The sequence below is a fragment of the Garra rufa genome, chromosome 2 (genome assembly GCF_049309525.1).
Source record: "Garra rufa chromosome 2, GarRuf1.0, whole genome shotgun sequence".
Taxonomy (NCBI): Eukaryota; Metazoa; Chordata; class Actinopteri; order Cypriniformes; family Cyprinidae; genus Garra; species Garra rufa.
The window spans coordinates 48,312,891-48,332,914 of NC_133362.1; the positions used below are offsets into that span (position 1 = coordinate 48,312,891).

At 39.0% G+C, this 20,024-nt stretch overlaps 1 protein-coding gene across 1 annotated transcript in view; it reads left to right on the forward strand.

Moving 5' to 3' along the window:
- Window positions 1–17,127, forward strand: part of heatr5b (HEAT repeat containing 5B) — a 41,998-nt gene extending 24,871 nt beyond the window's left edge. Inside the window, exons 22-36 of the mRNA XM_073834322.1 lie at window positions 36–183; window positions 264–443; window positions 1,334–1,594; window positions 2,826–3,007; window positions 3,513–3,581; window positions 4,238–4,417; window positions 4,546–4,777; window positions 6,281–6,508; window positions 6,596–6,723; window positions 6,863–7,007; window positions 10,902–11,165; window positions 12,410–12,628; window positions 12,699–12,850; window positions 14,077–14,290; window positions 15,683–17,127. Coding sequence (XP_073690423.1) covers window positions 36–183; window positions 264–443; window positions 1,334–1,594; window positions 2,826–3,007; window positions 3,513–3,581; window positions 4,238–4,417; window positions 4,546–4,777; window positions 6,281–6,508; window positions 6,596–6,723; window positions 6,863–7,007; window positions 10,902–11,165; window positions 12,410–12,628; window positions 12,699–12,850; window positions 14,077–14,290; window positions 15,683–15,987 — 2,907 coding nt within the window. The 3' untranslated portion in view covers window positions 15,988–17,127. The remainder of the gene's footprint in view (window positions 1–35; window positions 184–263; window positions 444–1,333; window positions 1,595–2,825; window positions 3,008–3,512; window positions 3,582–4,237; window positions 4,418–4,545; window positions 4,778–6,280; window positions 6,509–6,595; window positions 6,724–6,862; window positions 7,008–10,901; window positions 11,166–12,409; window positions 12,629–12,698; window positions 12,851–14,076; window positions 14,291–15,682) is intronic.
- Window positions 17,128–20,024: the final 2,897 nt, after the last annotated feature.

Sequence of the window (20,024 nt, forward strand, 5' to 3'; positions counted from 1 at the left end):
CTGACAGTAGGTGATGTGTGTTTGCGTGTGCACAGGTGCATCTGTGCAGCTCTCACCTGCTGTTACGGCGGGCCGCTGTGGCGTGTCTCCGGCAGCTGGCTCAGCGCGAGGCGGCGGAGGTCTGTGAGTACGCCATGAGTCTCGCCAGGAGGGCTGGAGACAGCAAAGACAACACGAGCTTCAGTACGTAACGTGTCCCATAATATTTATATAATATGTATCCCAGCAAATCTCTGAATCGGTTATATCTGGTATTTTTTCAGATCTGAATATCACAGAGACAGGTTTGGAAGGTGTCCTGTTTGGAATGCTGGACCGTGAGACGGACAGGAAGCTGTGTTCGGACATTCATGACACGTTAGGTCACATGCTCTCGTCTCTGGCTGTGGAGAAACTTCCTCACTGGCTCAAACTCTGCAAAGATGTTCTGGCAGCTACTACAGGTAACAACAGTTCATTGGCAGTGTTTTTGAGCTGAAGTCTTTATGACTAGAATGAGATAAAGCAGTACATTTATAAGTCTAGCCTGTAAATAATACATGCATCTAATGAGTTTACAGGATAGGATAACAACAAATTGTTTGAACCTGCAGCCATAAGGACTTCCGGGTTCCTACAGGGTTTGGGAAAGTGTGGAGTTTGGTTTAAGAATTTTCCAGGTTCTTTAGTTTTTCATAATAGAATCGAATGAAAATTAATGCATTGTACAAGAAGTGAGATTTCATGGCAGCTGTTTAGAGGTTCTTTAGTGATTGTCAAAAATGTGACCCTGGAGCACAAAACCAGTCCTAAGTAGCATGGCTATATTTGTTGCAATAGCCAAAAATACGTTGTATTGGTCAAAATTATCGATGTTTCTTTTATGCCAAAAATCTTTAAGATACTGTGTAAAGATCATGCTCCATGAAGATATTTTGTAAAATAAAAAAGGACTTCTTTTGGACAACTTTAAAGGCGATTTTCTCAATATTTTGATTTTTTTGCACCCTCAGATTTTCAAAAAGTTGTATCTCAGCCAAATACATGTAAATGTACATGTAAAATAAAGTGCTATTATCATCTTATTGTAGATAACATTTTATAATACAGTGAGTGATGATAATCTCGTTTGTTTGTGATAATTTTGAAAGAATGCGATTAATTAGACACATGAGCCAGAACAACACCATTTTTTATGTGCTGCTTGAGGGCACTATTGATACTGATATACTAAAGCTAAGCCAACCCAGAATTTTGCCAGTGATCGACTGGGTGTTAGAAATGGTGCACATTTTACTGTAATCGGCAGGATTTTCTCATTCCAACTTGTATTTGATCTGTGCTTGTGTTGCAGAGGTTGGCGGAACTGTTTTATCTGATGGCAGAAGGAAGGATGAGGAGGAAGACTCTGAGAAGAAGGATGAGATGGATGATGACATCATGTTCACATCACTGGGTCAGGATGACAAGTCCAAACCGTCCGTGGCGCCCCGCTGGGTTACTCGAGTGTTTGCTGCCGACTGTCTGTGCCGTATCATTCATCTCTGTGAAAATGCAGACAAGGCCCACTTTGATCTGGCCGCTGCCCGTGTCGCCAAGGCTAAAAAACCTGAAGGTAATCATCTGTGACTCTTCATGCACAGGAGGGATGGCATTCATTTGATGTTGGGAGTAAATAATGAAGGAATTTTCATTTTTGGTTGAAATTTGTCAGGCATTTTAAAGGGGTCATATGATGTTGCTAAAGAGAGCATTATTTTGTGTATTTGTTGTAATGCAATGTGTTCAAAAAACATTATTTTCCACATACTGTACATTATTGTTGCTCTTCTCTGACTCGCCTTTCTGAAACTCATTTTTACAACGATTTTTATAAAACTCATCGTTGATGGAAACCGAGGTGTTCTCTGATTGGCCAGCTATCCGGTGTGCTGTGATTGGCCGAATACCTCAAGCGTGTGACGGAAATGTTACGTCCCTTACCATGTTGTGATGCCGTTTCTCAGCGTGATGAGACAAACAATAAAACCCATTATAAACGAGGCATTTGTTGCATCCAGTGGGGACATAGCTACTGATTGTAATGACTCATGCTGTCTTTTTACGCATTGCAGTGTGTCACGCGCATAATCATAACACCATGTCTGCATTTGCGATCGTAGAATGAGAAACATCAAGCACTACTCAAAACTTGCGTTTGAATAGTCAGTACTGAGTTCTTTAAATATGAAAACGTACTTACAGGCTGCGAGTCAGAAGCGTGGAGTGTCTTTGCAACATTTGAATTGCCCCACTTTATAGCCTTAACCCTTTGTGTACAGCTGGCATTGGAAGCTGCTCTCCCAGGTTCAGCAAACAGTCCGCAGTGAAATGCACATCACCCTCTTGAATATTTGCATTGTATTGTTCAGGAACAGTGTTGTAAATATAACTTAACCACTGATTTCTAGTTGTGTCCTCATTTGGAAGGACAAACAAAGTACTTTTGCTTTGGCAATGAAACACACTGCGTCTCCACAACATCTGCAACACTACTACAGCCGGTAAAAGTTCCACATACATATGGGCGGTGTTATGCTAATCTAATCTACACCAGTGGGGCGTGTTTGAACGAGCCGTTTTAGGGAGATGTGGCTGAGTCTTAACTTTTATAATAAATATCTCTTTGGTTTTGAGACTTTAAGCTTTGCAACTTCACATTTCTTATCTATGCACAAACAGCTTGTAACACTCCAAAGACAAAGGAAAACAAGAAACTGCGTCATATGACCCTTTTAAAAGCAGAGTGTGATCAACCAGCACATTTAAAGTGGGAGTTAAATTATGATTTGTTGTATCTTCTGCAGCTGACCTCCTCGTGCTGCACTTGTGTGACCTGATTCGCATGGCGTTCATGGCTGCCACAGACCACAGTAACCAGCTGCGCATGGCTGGTCTGCAGGCTCTCGAGGACATCATTAAGAAGTTCGCCGCTGTGCCGGAGCCAGAGTTTCCTGGTCATGTGATCCTGGAGCAGTATCAGGCCAATGTCAGTGTTCTCAGTGTGTGTCTAGTGTTGTGAATGTCACTCATTCGATTGCGTTCAGTCATATGACATGTTAATGCACTGGCAGTCACTACTTTATTAGAAACCACAAGAAGACAGAAACACGCTTTGAATTAACATGTCAGTTAAAGAGTTTTTTTTTTTTTTTTTGCTCAAATACAGTACATTTTAAAGATTTATTTTAATTAACAAATTTTTAAGCACAATTTATTTTAGTTCAGTTCAAGCTAAATGTTCAATTTCAAAATAAAATGAGCTGCATCATACATGCATCAGACCCTTGTCTTTTTGATGTTTTGATTTGGTATTGTTTCATTGTCTTACATTATATACACATTTTAAAGTCACAATGATTTGGAAGCACCAGCTCAAAACACTTTAAAACAATGAAACCCATTCATGGTTGAATTGTTCACAATAAAATTAGAATTTTGAATTTGATTTCATGGTGACATTAATGAATTAATTATATTTTCTTAAACTGCAGGTTGGTGCTGCACTCCGACCAGCCTTTTCCCCAGATACACCGTCAGACATCACTGCCAAAGCCTGCCAGGTAAACGTTTAACCCGTCTTTAGACTACACCGCAACCTAGTCTTATTTCAGGTAGTCAAATTTCAGCCCAACACTGTCAGGAAAAAAAGTGTTGTCTGTAGGGCAGTACCTAAGGTACAACAGCTAAAAGTTACATCTTTGTACTATATTTACCCTTAAATTATACATATTAGTACCCTTTCAAAGGGTGACACTTTTGCTTTTTTTCTATTAGAATAGTGAAAAGAAAACATCCAAAATACACATTTGTAGAAATGTATTTTGTTGTGACTGTTGACTGTATTTTCTGATTTATGGAGTGAAAAAAAAAAAATCCACTCTGGAAGAGCCATTTAATATGTCAACAAAATCAAACAAGAATTTTGAACCTGACTTCATCCAGTGTTCACATTTTTGTTCTGGGCTTTTATTCAAATGAGTGCATATTTAGGTAAGGCCTCAATTGCATATTTAAACATTTCAGAAAACTGAATTGTAATACAAAACAATTACCTTGATATTCTGTAATTAATTAGATGGTTAAAGTATGGTGATATCTGTTCGTTAAAATTCACCTGTGGTGTCTTAAATTTGACTGCATTTTGATCAGACAAAATACCTCTTCATTAGTGCATTCTTCAGTGTTTAACAGTAGTTCCTCTCATATTCATGTACAGGTGTGCAGTGCATGGATAGGCAGTGGTGTTGTCAGTGACCTCAATGATCTGCGGCGTGTCCACAACCTCTTAGTATCCTCTCTGGACAAAGTTCAGGCGGGTAAAGGCCAGTCCAGCCAGCTGTACAGTGAGAGCGCCACTACTATGGAGAAACTCGCTGTGCTCAAAGCATGGGCTGAGGTGAGTCAAACACTTACAGCTTTGCCCCTTCAGCACCTACAATTATAAAGAACAATGATAATGGCCTTTTAAAATAAATCAACATCCTCCCAACGTTTATTAGCATTACTTACTCTCTCTGGTTTTAGGTGTTCGTCGTGGCTATGAACATAAAGAAGGAGTCTCAGTCCAGGCCGGCGCGTCCTCCTCAGGGGGAGGATGAGGATGTGGGAGATGAAGGAGATGTTCTTCCTCCAGACAGCCTGATGACTTTAGTTCAGCCGGAGCTGCCGTCTCTCAGCCGTCTGTGGCTGGCGGTGTTGAGGGACTATGCGCTGCTCACTCTGCCTGCGGAGTTCTCCAGTCAGCTGCCGCCTGAAGGTAAAGTCAAACCCAGAGGGATTTAAATAGTAATTGGTTAAATTAGTAAAAGAATCTGAGATGCATGATTTATTTTGAGAATGTGTTTGTTCTTAAGTACAGATGGTATCAGTTTTAATTGTGCAGGTCTTAAAAAAGGTTGAATTGTGGGACTAATTGACCATATCCACGGAACATTCTTTAGGACTTCCGCATAATGATAAGCTAGCTCCTAAACTTCTACTGAAGCTCATTTTATATGTGCTATATATATGTGGACACTCTTGAGACTCTACAATTGCAACATTGTAAATAATGATAGCGGCATGAACATTCAGTTTCATATTATTTAACAACATATCATTTAAATGCCAAGTCTGGTAATCCCAGGAGAGAACCTGCATAGTTTAAATCAAGTCATATTTAAATGCTGACAGCTAAACACTATCATAATATGTTTAGGCTAACGTTAGCTAGCTAGCGACCCTTCTCTTCAAGGACATCATAACCGTATTCTTGATAATCAGTAACTTGCCTTCATAGTCGTGAGCAGATTTTTAAAATCTTGTAATACTTTAAAGACTATTATTTTTCAACTCTACAGCTGTGCAATAAAGTTCACTTCAAAGATTCACTTTTCATTCATAAAGATGATATGGAAAAAAATATTTTTACAGAAAACGTCTTTTTAAGATGAAAATGACATGAAATGACCCATATAATCAGAAGATGGCAGCAGAGGATCAATCATTGGCTGCAGCTGCCATTTCAACTCCATAGTTTTTTCAAGACCTCTTGCTTTTTGATGTATTATAAAATTACTAGTATAATGAATTGTATATTTTTGCCGCACTTTAGTATATAGTATAGCAAGTGCAGAAAGTCATTAAAATAAATAAACAGCCTATAAGGATGAATTATTGAAATTCTTATATATAGTTCACTACAAATGAAATAAGTTAAATAGTGATGGTATAAGAATTAAATAATGCACTCAATATGAATTCGAAATATTTTATTTTATTTTATTTAATAACTACATCTTTTAAGCTTTATCTTGAACTGTAAAAGTAAAATAATTGAACTGTAAAAATATTTAAATATTTAACCAACACAAACTTGTTACTGCTGTAGTTTGTTACTCTGAATTTAGTCTGAATCATTTAATGCACAGCTCTTTTTTGAGATGTTTCGTCCGGTTATTACTGTCGATCATAGCAATGACTCACGCATATTTAGCCGATTTAGTCACTTTTTTTTTTAAACTTGCGTTTGCCATTCTTGAAACGGTATACATGGATGTTTGGTTCTCTTAGGCAAACAAAACATTTCTCTGATTGTGAATGGATGATAGAGAAAATAAAGTACACTCCTATTACGGCACACTACAGTTGACCGGAAATGACTGAGCTGGCTTGTCTAAAACAAGGAAGTGATCCATGCATATGGTCCATTGACTTTAATGTTGTACTTGTTCAATGGAAGCCAATAATGTTCAGTTTCTGTTGCTCATGTGTTCATCAGGAGGGGCTTTCTACACTCCTGAGACCATAGACACAGCCAGGCTTCATTACCGTAACTCATGGGCGTCTGTCCTGCACGCTGAGGCTCTGTGGCTCAGTAGCACAGGTTTTGGTATGACTGAAGACTCTACGGAGGGCAAGAGTGCTCCCGTCACCGGACCTATAGTGGCTTCTGCTCCGAGGAAGAACAATGAAGACGTGGTGAAAGACAGATTGCACCTTCTTTTGGGTAAATTATTCATGAGACTGATTAAGACTTCTTTACATATTCTCTTCAAGTATGTAAAGGGCTGTAATGTCTCTCACATTGTTTCAGGCATCAGCATTGAGTTCCTGTGTTTTCCTCGGGCTGAGGAGCCCATTGAGGATGTGATGTCATGTCTGTATGCTCTCTGCACACTGCTGGACTCACCTAGCGCTCGGACGCACATCGCAGAAGACCAGGTCAGAGCAGTTGCTCAACATCTTTATCATTTATTTTACTTTAGGCAGTAGTAAATCATACACACGGGCCACTAAACAGCATGTGGTGGTCGTTCTGTTTTGTACTGTTTTTAATGCTGTAATTCATGGTTTGTGGTAGTTGTTGGCTGTGGAGCTGCTCAACGTGCTTCACCGGCTGTTATTAACACGCGACCCACCCAGCGCGCAGCTGCAGGTGACGACAGTCGTGCAGAAAACCATCCGTGCAGCTCAAGAGCATCTGGAGCACGTCAGGAGCAGCAAGAGTGAGTGAAAGTCACAGTTATATGTTCTTAACATCACTGGGTCAGTCACGGCTGACGGATTACCTGTAGTTGTTAGGATAACTAAACTGGGTCATCTGAAGGTTTGAGAAGCAAATTGGGAAATGAAAGTGACTGCTTATTAAGGATGTCCTTATCAGTTTATCAGCATCTCACACCATGAGTGTTGAAGATCAAAGGTGCCAAAGAATGCATTGAAACAATATTTTAAATTGTTCTCTGACATCTACATAGAAGGTATATGGCATAGAAAAGAGCAAAAATTCTCCAGAAACGGTTTTACAGGTCCATTTACAACCCTAGGATTTGTCCCTAGAATGAAATGCTCTGTTATTGCCTTATTTGGAACGTTCATGCATAATAATGAGGAGCTCTGCACTGATTGGCTGTTTCACAGAGCTGCTCACTCACACACAGCTGTAACGGTGTGTTCACACGGGGCGCAAGCGTCAACGCTTCCCATTGACTTTGAATGGGTGACGTCAACCTTTGCCGAAAGGAATTGTGGATCCGTCGGCGGCGCTTCACTCGCGTTGCTCGCGGCAGAAGTTGAGAAATTTTCAACTTCTGCCGCGAGCAACGCCAGTGAAGCGCTGCGTCAGCCAATCAGATCGCTCTATGCAAATACAGTGGCCAGGCGGCAGCCAATCACGTTCATCCTGTTCAAGAGCAGCATTTCATTGGCTGACGCTGCTATGACCATAAACGTCAGCCACGCCTTCCGTTAAGCGTTGACGCTTGCGCCCCGTGTGAACACACCGTAAGGAAACACATGGAAATATATATTTAATTACGGCTGCTTTATTTATTTAACTCTAGCCGCTTTTAATATGCGGTTTGTTGAATCTGCCGTTTTGAATCTGCCGACATTTTACTCTCACTATTGTGATCGCATGTGCTCTGTGTAACGTTATACTGCAGTGAAGTAGTATAACGTAAGAAGGACTTACCACACAAGCTTTGATGCTTTAGTGATGCTCAGGATCTGTTAATCATTCACCGCATCATCAGTGCAGTCATCTCTCCTTACTCTGTTTATGTGGTAAGTGAAATCTTATGTACTGCAATGTAACAGGCTAGCGCTAGCATTAAGCTAACCATGTCCCTTCAGTGGCTTGCCTTATTTTACTGATGTACTGACGTTACTGATGATTGGGTGATGCGTAACTATTAACGATCGGGGCTATTGCGTAATAGTCGTTGTTATGTTGGAATTGACCTATTTTTAGGTGGTCTTTTGCAAACACCAGAATTATATAAGAAGGAGAAAACAATGCTATTTGAGACTCATGGTATGTCATGTCCATTTACTAAACTGTTATTACTCAACTATGCCAAGGTAAACACAGTTTTCCATTCTATGGCAAGTCGTTATCAGTTAAATGTGTCTCAAAACCCCTGCATTTCCAAACTACTAGTTGTTCTGAATATTTTATACACTCCTTCATATACATTTATACACTGTATCTTGGTGGCTTAAGGTAAGGTAAACCATTTTCCCAGGTAAACCATTTTCCAGCAGCCATATCACCCTGTAGCCCAAGACTGGTCGCCCACTGAAGCTAAGCAGGGTTGAGCTTGGTCAGTACCTGGATGGGAGACCTCCTGGGGGAAACTAGGTTGCTGCTGGAAGAGGTGCTAGTGAGGCCAGCAGGGGGTGCTCACCCTGAGGTCTGTGTGGGTCCTAGCACCCCAGTATAGTGACGGGGACACTATACTGCCAAAAAGCACCGTCCTTCGGATGAGACGTTAAACCGAGGTCCTGACTCTCTGTGGTCATAAAAAATCCCAAATCTTTCGAAAAGAGTAGAGGTGTGACCTCGGCATCCTGGCCAAATTTGCCCATTGGCCTCTGACCATCATGGCCTCTGAATCATCCCCATATTCCAATTGGCTTCATCACTCTGTCTCCTCTCCACCAGTAAGCTGGTGTGTGGTGGGCATTCTGGCGCACTATGGCTGCCGTTGCATCATCCAGGTGGATGCTGCACACTGGTGGTGGATGAGGAGATACCCCTGACATTGTAAAGCGCTTTGAGTGTCTAGAAAAGCGCTATATAAATGTAACGAATTATTATTAATTATTTTAATCCCTTTTTATAAGTATTACAATTTAAAATAGCTGTTTTATATGTGAATCTATGTTAAAATGTAATTGATTCCTGTGATGAAAGCTGAATTTTCAGCATCATTTCTCCAGTCTTCATTGAAATCAATCTAATATGCTGATTTGCTGCTCAAGAAACATTTCTGGTTATTATCAGTGTTAAGAAAATTGTTGTACTGCTTCATATTTTTTTGGAAACCAGGATACATTTTTATTTTTCACAGATGAATTGTAATCAATTTAATGTGCCCTTGTTGAGGAAATATATTAATTTCTTTAAAAAAAGAAAAAGAATTCTTACTACAAAACGTTCAGCGATAGTGTAGCTTGGTTGCCATTAAAACATGAAACAGGAATTAATGACATTTTACAATATATTTACATAGAAAACAGCTATTTGTATATTAATGTAGCCTAGGTGAGCAGTAAGAGACTGCTGTGCCGATATACAGCCATATCTTACATCTCTGAGTGTGGTATTGCATTTATTTAACAGTTCGATGGCACAAGTGTGTAAATACATCAACAAAATAAGTGTCTTTTAAAGTCCTCTTTTGTGCAGGACTACTTCCTTCCACCACAAGTTCAAATCTGTTGACAGTTTAACAGCCCAAGTCTTACTAATTCCAAAGCGTCACTTTAGAACTAGTAATTGAAAGCTAATTGTGTTATTGTATTATAAGCTCACTGTATTATGTGTAGTAGAGTATTATAATAGAGAGATGGAAGGATCGAGTTGGTCTCTTATTCACAATAAACATTAGTTTGAATGTCTGGAAAGCATTATCTTTGTCATAACGTTAATATCCTTTCATCTGTTAAGGGTGGTTTTATTGCTCAGTGCATTTGTTCGCTGCGTCAAGCTGTTGGTGAAATGAAAAGTTGACACTATAAATGGAATATTTTTTTTTATTGTAAAGTCTTTACTGCTGACTCATAAAAACAGTCTCTTGTCGCCATCTAATGGCGGAACAATGTAACTAAAATCACCATTACAAACACACACACACACACACACACACACACACACACACACACACACACACACACAAACACTGTTGCTCAATACTAAACACTATTAATATTTATATAACAACAACAGCCGTCATAAAAGTTGCTAGGCAATTCAGCCAAAAGTACAAAGGCAGCGCTCTGATATACAGCATTGAATTTACATAAACATGAGATTTTGCCAAAGCTATCTTCCCTGGAACAAATAATAGATTAATGAGACCAAAGTCTACTGTTTTTGATTTACCCAAAACAAATTATATCTCATGGTTAACCGCTGTAGAGACATCAGAGCCAGCGGTTAATTTCAGTAGATCTGGGTGAGAATGGCTGCTGACGATCTGGAGCTCCCTTGTCCGAAACGTTAACGCAAATTTCAAATAGATGTTGTCTTAATTAACAAAGTGCATATTTGAACTATAAACAAGTACATTCTCACCTGAAAACCATACATTCCTTGATTGAAAACAGTAATATTTACAAAATGATATTGGATTTGGGCGTTCGCCATAACATTCGCTATAAGAAGTACCGCAAGCGGAGTGATACAGTTACAAACTCTGAAACAGCTGTTGGAGTTTTGATATCACTCTAAAATTGCAACAAATCACATTTTACATATATAAAATAGTAATAAATCATAATGGCAAACTACCACAAACAAAGCTGTGGTTGAATTTGCATACATTGATAATTCAGTCACATGTTCTACAGACTGGCAGCAATAGTTGATGTTATGTTTGTGTGTTTTGTGGCAGCTGTAGAGGACGGTGGAGACGAGGAGTGTGTCTCAGTGCTCGGGGAAGGAGGTGAAACCGGGGAGCTTCTTCCAGGAAAATCTCTGGTGTTTGCTGCGATGGAGCTGCTGGTCTTTATCTTGGTCCGTCATCTGCCTCATCTGAAAGCAGAGGACACCGATGCGGTCAGACCACCACCTCAACACCTGTCCGAAGACAGCAACCGGCTGGTGGCAGCCACAGTCACGGCTCTCGCCGAGCTGCCATCACTCTGCTCTCCTGCAGGTACACACCCAGGGTTCCTGTGCGGTTCACACTGCCACAACACACATATCCAGACACTTATCCTGTTTTTCAAAGTTTAAATCAGTTTGTCTTGTTATTGTGCAGCACCTTGTGTTCAACCAACACCAATACTGGTAAAATCTAAGCAAATCTATCTCTGACACATTTAAAAAAAAACATCTGACAGTCAGTTCCTGACATGTTGACGTCTTCTATGGCTTCTGCTGCTTCTACTTTTTCTTCGACTTCTACTTCTTCATCTTCTGTGGCTTCTGTTTCTTCTACTTTTTCTTTGACCTCTACTTCTATGACTTTTTCTTCTTCGACTTCTATGGCTTCTGCTTCTTAAAGATGTATCAATGCAATTATTAGTTTTTGTTTAAATATGCATGAACTTGGTAAAACAAGTACTACAGTCAATTGCAAATAATGTACAATTTCAATTATATTGAATTTATTACACATTTATTTTCTGCCTTTCCCTAACTCTGTAAAACCTGACATACTTATGTATACAATAAAAGTTATAAAATAGTTTGAAAAATATTTTTTTTTGAAATGGAACAGTTTATTACCATTTAGATTTACATTTTAAAGAAAGTGAGCAAAATTATGCAATTTGGTACAGATGCTGATGTTTATAAGATAAATTCTGCTGCTTGTAATGTAAATAAATGAGACTTTTATAACAGTACAGGAGATACTGACATAAAATGATCTAAATATCGGTCACTGTATCTCCAATAATTTGTCTTAGTACGATGAGATTGAAATGATCCAAACATAATGCAATGATTGAGAGGTGAACAAATAAATGTTCCTCAAAAGATATGAGATGTTTTGGAGGCTTGGGAAGATCATTCCTCCACTGAGAAACAGTGAATGTAAAGCTTCTGGAAACGAGCGTTCCTCAAAAGAACCTGATAATCAAATTTGAGACGCACTGATTCATAGAGAATTAATTCATGGAGAAAGCCAAGCTGCTTCAGTCCAGTAAGTGTTCCTCTGGAAATATGACTAAAGTAATTATTACGTTAACCACAAAAAGACATGCAAAGGTGGACATTTGTACAATTACACTGAAAGAGCTTCATCAATCAGACGACATTAGAAGATTGTGTGACAGGTTTAACAGCAAAGTTTGATCATTTAGAGGCCTTAGGAAAGTATCAAATATAATACAGCAGACTTTATAGGCTTTAATGAACCAGTTTAACTGAGTATAGTTGTATTTCTTGCTTTAGGAAGCATGACCATCCTGCCCACGGTGCTCTTCCTGATCACTGGCGTGCTGAGAGAGACGGCGGTGAAGACGTCCGATAACTCGGTCTCTGCGCCCGTGTCTGCAGCTCTGCAGGCCATCAAAACCATCCTCAGCTCACCGCTGTCACCCAAGAACCAGACGCAGTGGAGCGCGCTGGTCAGGAGCAGCTTGGCCACTGTACTGGAGTACTCACAGCCAGGTCAGACAAATGCATGTTTCTGTGTTTAGCACCAGTGGCTCGGCTGTTTCTGACACTCTCTCTCCTGTAGACGCCTGCGGCGCTACCACGGATGAAGTCAGTTTGCTGACGGCCGTCACACTGTTTCTGCTGTCAGCCAGCAGTGAGCTAGTCGGCATCTCTGTCCTCCAGAAAGGATGCATTGAGCGTTACAGACATGGACTCGACTCTGCTGATCCCTGGGTGAGTTACAAGGATCCAGACTTTATACTGCGCTATAAATGTGTCTGTTCTCCTTGTTGAATCAGTGTAGCACAGTGTCTGCTTACTTTTCTGCACTTGTGCTCCTAACTTAAAAGAATTAAGGAGCACAGTCAAAGTTTCAGGAGCACCTTCTAATAATTAATCAAAAAATCCGATTTTTTTTAGCTCTTTAAAATTTCTAATTAAAACAACAGAATAAGAACAAGTGGAATAAGAATAAGTTACCAATCAAATGAAATCTGTAATAACTATTTTATTTTTATTAAAGTGGCTTGTAGGTGTATTTTCATGTTTAATGAGGCTCAGATGTGGCATGAGTGCAATCAAATTCATGTTGAGATTAATGTTTTAATAGGCCTATAAAATTTTGAATATAGAAATATTAAATGATTTAAATAACTGAAAAGATCATTTAAAAATGAAACTAAATCTGCCAGCAGGTGGCGGCAAGTCACTGATTTATTTGCTGAATCATTCATTCATTTGATTCATTCGAACGGCTGATTCATTCAGGAATAAAATGACTCTATGAATAGGAAATTGAATAATTTCACTAGATTCCTTTAAAAATGCACGTTCATTCATAAACCACTGTGTTTGAATGGAGATGCGAAGAGGTTCAGTTCAGACCAGTTTTGAGAAATAGAGCAAAATCAGGCAATACTATTATACTCAGACAATGTAAGTCACTTAATATTAACTAATCGTTTATTTAAGTGTTGTATTAAATCAATATGTCACCTTAAAAATCATTAAAAGCTGTCAGTCGTCTTAGTTCATTGCGATCTCACAAAGTTCCATTATAATCAAGGAAGCTCTCTCCACTGCACAATCAGTCTCTTATTTACACTCTCTCTACACTTTGTTTATGAAAGGATTCGTCAGATATGTCCATGATACATTACTCAACTCTGCAAACACACCTAGAAACCTTTGATGCTCCCCTCAGCGCGAACACAAATATGCTGATCGGGTCAGTCACACATGGTGCTCCTAGATATTTTTTCATAGTCGCACGCAGTAGTCTTCGGTCGCAATTGCGAGTGAAATGGTTGCACTGTAGAGCCCTGGTCTGGATTAGTGCTTCACTTTATTGTTATAGAGTACTTTTGCATCGATGAGTAGCAGATATACAGGTGTAGGACAGATGAATGTTGTATTGATGAAAACACTGAATTACTTCTTGATTTGATGTGTTTTTGCAGACTCAGGCTCGCTGTTATCAGCTGCTGTTGTCCGTCTTCCAGCACTCATGTCGCAGTCTCTCAACTCCGTACATTCACTCGCTGGCTCCGGTGCTGGTGGAGAAGCTGAAGGCCGTGGAGCAGAGTCGACCATCCACACCTGCTGAGCTTCAGGCCGTCCAGGAAGGAGTTAAAGTGTTGGAGAGTCTTGTGGCCATGGGAGAAGAGCAGAACCGTAAGTGCTTTGCTGGGCCAATGATTTTGGCAATTAACTCTGTGTAGCTACTTCATTATATTTAATACTCAAATTTCTAAACAAACTTCGCTGTTAAACCTGTTTCACACACAGAGTACTCCATGCTTTCTGTCATCTACTTTAGGGCAGTGCAATTAATCGAAATTCAGTTTCGATTTCGGTTTTGGCTCCAAACGATTCTGAAAATGCAGTAATAGAGATAAAACGATTATTTCTCTCGATTCTGCCCCCTTTCCAGCGGTGCGCTTTTGCTCCTCCATAAAAGCCCAGTTTCACGTGCAAATCAGTAAAATCGTGTAACATGACTTAAAAATGGGATGTGCTTGATTTATTTGCTGTTGTGTTTTTAAAAGCACAAAAGAGAATTTGCGCTGTTAAGATGCATGAACCTGAACGCTCAAATACATGCAAATATATGTCAAAATGCGGCGTTTGGTGAGTATTCGTGTACCTTCGTCATTTATGTCTCCAATTAACATAAACAGTTGAGAATGGAAATCCGTGTGTAACAGTATATTGGATCAGTGCAGCTCTTAAAGCGACCACGAGTAATAAATATTCCTTCTGCCATCTCTGAGCTTAATGTTGATCAAACAACAAACACAAAGACAAAATCACTCACTGCTCTTGACGGAGGGACTTTTGTAGTTTTTATTTGAAACAAAGCATGTTTCATTCTTACACTAAAGACTATGCTGTTTTATTGTGCATTCAATTCACAACAGTTTCATTTGTATCTTTTTTTTTTTTCTATTGTATTTGTATCTTTAAATTAATCAATCATAAAGTTACGGACCCAGTCTTAGTCGTGTTAAATAATCGTGATTACAGTATTGACCAAAATAATCATGATTAGGATTTTTGCCATAATCGAGCAGCCCTAATCTAATTGATAGTTTAGAATTTTTTTTATCAAGTCAAAGCTCTTTTAGTGTAATTGTACAAACGTCCTCCTTCAGCTGGTGTTTTGTCTTTTTGCTGTCAAATCCTGACTGATTTTTATCGAGTAAATGTAAGAATAGCATGAGTAATATTTCCAGATTCGCACTTACTGGACTGAAGCAGCTTGGCTTTACTTGATTCTTCATGAATCATTTTGTAGAAAAATCAGTGAATCTCAAATCTGAACACCAGGATCTTTTGAGGAACGTTTGTTTACAGAAGCCTTATCTTCCTAAGCCTCCAAAACATCTCACATCTCTTGATGAATGTTTATTTGTTCATCTCTCAATCATCATTGGGTTGTATTGCATTATATGCTTGGATCATTTTAATCTCACTTTACTAAGACACATTTTTGGAGATACAGAGCTAATGTTAAATTGTAATCCAGATTCCTTTCCTTAAACTCATCTGGTCTTTCTCACACAGGAGTTCAGTTGCTGGCTCTGCTGGTCCCGACCCTCATTTCATACCTGTTGGATGATCTTACCTTCTCCACGGCCTCCACCTCCTCTAAAGGCCTGCATGAGTTTGCCCTTCAGAATCTGATGCACACTGGTCCTCTGTACCCTGCTGCCTTCAAGACTGTTATTGGGGCGGCACCGGAACTCAAGACCCGACTCGAGGCGGCCATCAGATCCAAACAAGCCAACAGTAAAGCCAAGACTGCAGCAGGACCAAAGCCGACTGTACAAGCGGCTCCCACCATCAAACTCAAGACCAGCTTCTTCTAGTCTCTGCACACAGCTGTCCATTCACAACGCTGCTTTGGAGTCATATGTGGGTGTTCAGTTTTTCCAGTGAATTCAACCACCCCTCTAAAGTGAATAAAGGTTACAGCGACATTGTCAGAAGCTTTGGGTCTGTTACAAGCATTAGTGCATCTTGTTTGTTTTTTGGGCTCTTTTGAAATGCACCCTGAATGGTCAAAATGGAGAACCTCATTTTAAAAGCTCACATAACACTGGTGGAAATATTAAAAATTAACTCTTTTATTCCTTTAATCTGATTATAATTTAAATCCCATATACCTTTTTATTCAACTGCTAGGTTGGTGTTTTTTTTCTAATTATAATTTAAATATCACGTTTTTTTCCCTCCATAAATTACACCTGTGGTTTTGGTTACTGAAGTGTTGTTTCAAACTACTGTTCAAGATTATTCAAAGTGTAAACTACTTGACTTATGCTGTGAATGTCAGGGTATACAGACCAAACATGTTCTGAATCTCTGTTTAAATGTATTTGCAGTCTGTGGATCTATTGTATATTTTAAACATTTAGTTTGAGCTTTTAATAACTTGATTGTAATGTCTGCCTTTTGTCTGTCATTCTTAAAGTAAAATTATGATATATGACTTTTGTCTGTCCACAAATAATGTCTCAATCAATATTTCAAAACTTTCCATAACAAACTGGACACTTATTGATGCGCTGCACAGTTGTTCTCATGTAAATAAGCTAACAGATGTAAAACCTGAAATACAAAAGTGTTGCTTGAGTTTATTTTGTGCTGATCATGGAGCATCCTAATCAAACCCTGATTTACTAGAGTCTTCAAGATCTGAAATGGGTATAAAGAACTCCTCTAAACAGGTTCAAATTGTACTTATCTGACCGCCCTCAGTTTGTGGCAGTGAATGACGAGGTATCATATCAATCACAAGTGCAGTATGGAGTACCTCAAGGCTCAGTACAAAAGCCACATATCTTGCATTTGTAAAACCAAAATTTTCCATCTCAAAAATATATCAATTAAGACCTATGCTCTCAATGGCAAATGCAGAAATGTTAATTCATGACCTCAAGATTAGATTATTGTAATGTTTTATTGGGTGGTTGAATTTACACGTTTAATAAACAAACTCCAGCTGGTTCACAATGAAGCTTTTACTAGAACCAAGAAGTTTGACCATTAAACATATACATTTAAAATTTTGTTTCAAAGATTACCTATAAAGCCCTGAATGGTTTAGCACCTCAGTATTTTAACAAGCTCTTATTGCATTATAGTCCCTCACGTCCGCTACAAAACACTGGCCATTTGATTATACCTAGAATATCAAAATCAACTGCGAGTGGCAGATCCTTTTCATATTTAGCTCCCAAACTCTGGAACAATCTACCTAACACTGTTCGGGAGGCAAACACACTCTGTCAGTTTAAATCTAGATTAAAGACACATCTCTTTAACACTTTAACACATTTCTATAATTCAAATACATTTAAGGATTGTTAGGCTGCATTAATTAGGCAAACTTCCCAAAACACCCAATGTACATGTTACATCGTTAAAAAAATGGCATCTACGTTAATATTAGTCTGTTTCTTTCTTATTCCAAGGTCACCGTAGCCATCAAACCCAGTCTGTATCCAGTTTAGATGGTCACTGCAGTCCCCGGATCCAGTCCATACCCAGACCAGATGGTGGATCAGCATCTAGAGACGACCCCTACAGCCCTGGATGTCAGCGGAAACCGTGTCAACTAGATGAGCTTCAGAGACAGACCCACATCACATAGATGGCCATCGGGACAAGACTGCAGGAACCAGATGAGTCCTCTGCACAATCGGACTTTGTTGCAGCCTAGAATTAAACTGCTGGTTTCATCTGGCCAGGAAGGAATGGAACAGTTAAGAGCTCATATTAAAGAGCTGTTTTTATAGTTAATTCATGGCCATAAACTGTATGTTTTTAAAGACTTCTTGAGAAAGGAAGATTTTACTTTAGGGCATTTACCTTGTCGTTTATTTTCAGCATTATTAAGGTCCTGGAAAATGATTACAGAAAAAGTGTGGGAACCCTGATTTGGGCACAATATGCGTCACATGACATATCATGTCATCATTTTCAAATACCTCCATTTTCAAAGTCCACACTACAATGTGAAAGTTGCATTGTCAAATGTATTTGTCTAGTTTGTGAGCAGTGGTTACCAGAGCCTGCTTAAATGCAATGGGAAGGTTGCCAGTGGTGAAAGATGTGCTGATAAGGTGAATCAGAGCAGGTATCAGTGTGAGAGGGTATCGGACATACGACATCTGGCACTTAAAGTTTGGAGACCTTGTTCACTGTGAGGGGTGAGAAAGAAGAGTGGAAATGTGTGGGTGGAGGTTGGTAGAGAACTGGTTGCTGATGGATGCCATCATCAGTTATACGGCTGGCAAATGCATCAGCAGTCCGAGAGGAAGCGGGAGGTGGTGGAGGGGGGCCGAGTGCAGAGGAGAATGTTGCGAATAGTTTCCGAGTGTCATGAGTCAGTGTTCGCTAGAAAACAGTACATGTTTGTTTGGGCTCATTGAGACCTGTGAGCCTTCCGTATGAGCTGATCACCGAACGGTTCTCACGCCCTCATTTCCATCACCTATGCTTCATTTCCTGTTTGTATGTCCAAATGACCGGACCGTTCTTTCACTCACTGCAAAGTCTCATTAGCTGAGCTACGTTTCCTGAGTTTCCTGGTATTGTATTGTTTGATTATGGCTCTAATCTGCAGTTCTTGTGTTTATTTGATTACATTTTAGATTTGGTTGCCTGTTATTTTGGGGTTGTTCTTATGTGTTTTGACTAGTTCTAGTTCTTTTTAGACTTAAACTCAATATTTAGTGCCTGAATCAATATATTTAACATTGCACAATGTATGTATGTGATGAACAGTGTTGGGGAAAGTTACTTTTAAAAGCAATGCGTTACAATATTGAGTTACTCCCTAAAAAGTAACTAATTGCGTTACTTAGTTACTTTTTATGGAAAGTATTTAATATAAAAAGTTGTATTTTTGACAAATGTAAAAGCCTTTTCACACCAAAAGCCTCAGGCTTAGAGAAAAGTAAATTGACGTCTGTACAGTAGACCGCAGAAGAAAAAATATCAACTCTTCAGCAATAAAAAAAAGAAAACAAATATTAGATTATCTTGAGTAATTTTTGCTTATTAGTATGGATGAATTGGATAGACATTGGTTAATAAAATGGGATTAAATACATAAAGGATATTTGTATTATTTAACATATTTAATTATTGCAGGTTTGCATTAAATTTAACCGTTTTTATTCCTTTTGAGGAATACCGTATCTGTTTTTTTAGTGAGTGAGATGAATTAATGCATGTTCACATTTATTCTAGAACTAAAGTAACATCTTACTCACAATTTCTCTCAACATGGGGACAGGAGAGCTTTTAATCAATATTCATTGATTCATTGATAATCAATCAATTTTCTTGTCAATTAAAAAGAAATGCGTTACCCCCAACACTGGTAATAAACATATAATAATTAGTAAAACCGTTTTAAACACTTAAGGGATTTTATAGGGATGTAATAGGTTAGGTATGTTTTGGTGCTGGGATGCTGGTTTTAGCTGGTTTATGCTGGTCCTTTGCTGGTCATGTTGCTGGTCAAGGACCAGCATAAACCAGCTAAAACCAGCATCCCAGCACCAAAACATACCTAACCAGCAAATGCTGTTTTTTTCAACAGGGCAGCCTATATTTATATTTATAAAGCTCCTTTCCCACTGCTCAAAGTCAATTTACAATAGAATGAAGACATAACAAAAATGCTTTTATTTTTTAGTTGGCATATGAATACAGAATCTGAGGAAATGCTTTGAAGGGAGTGCTCCAGAATTTTGGTAAAGTATGCTACTCAGATAGAGGACATTTACGAATAATGCATTAAAAATGTTAAACAATATGACATTATAAGCACATTGCCTGGCATCAGTGAGTTTATTAAACAACTTGTGGGGGGAGCCACATCCTCCCCTTC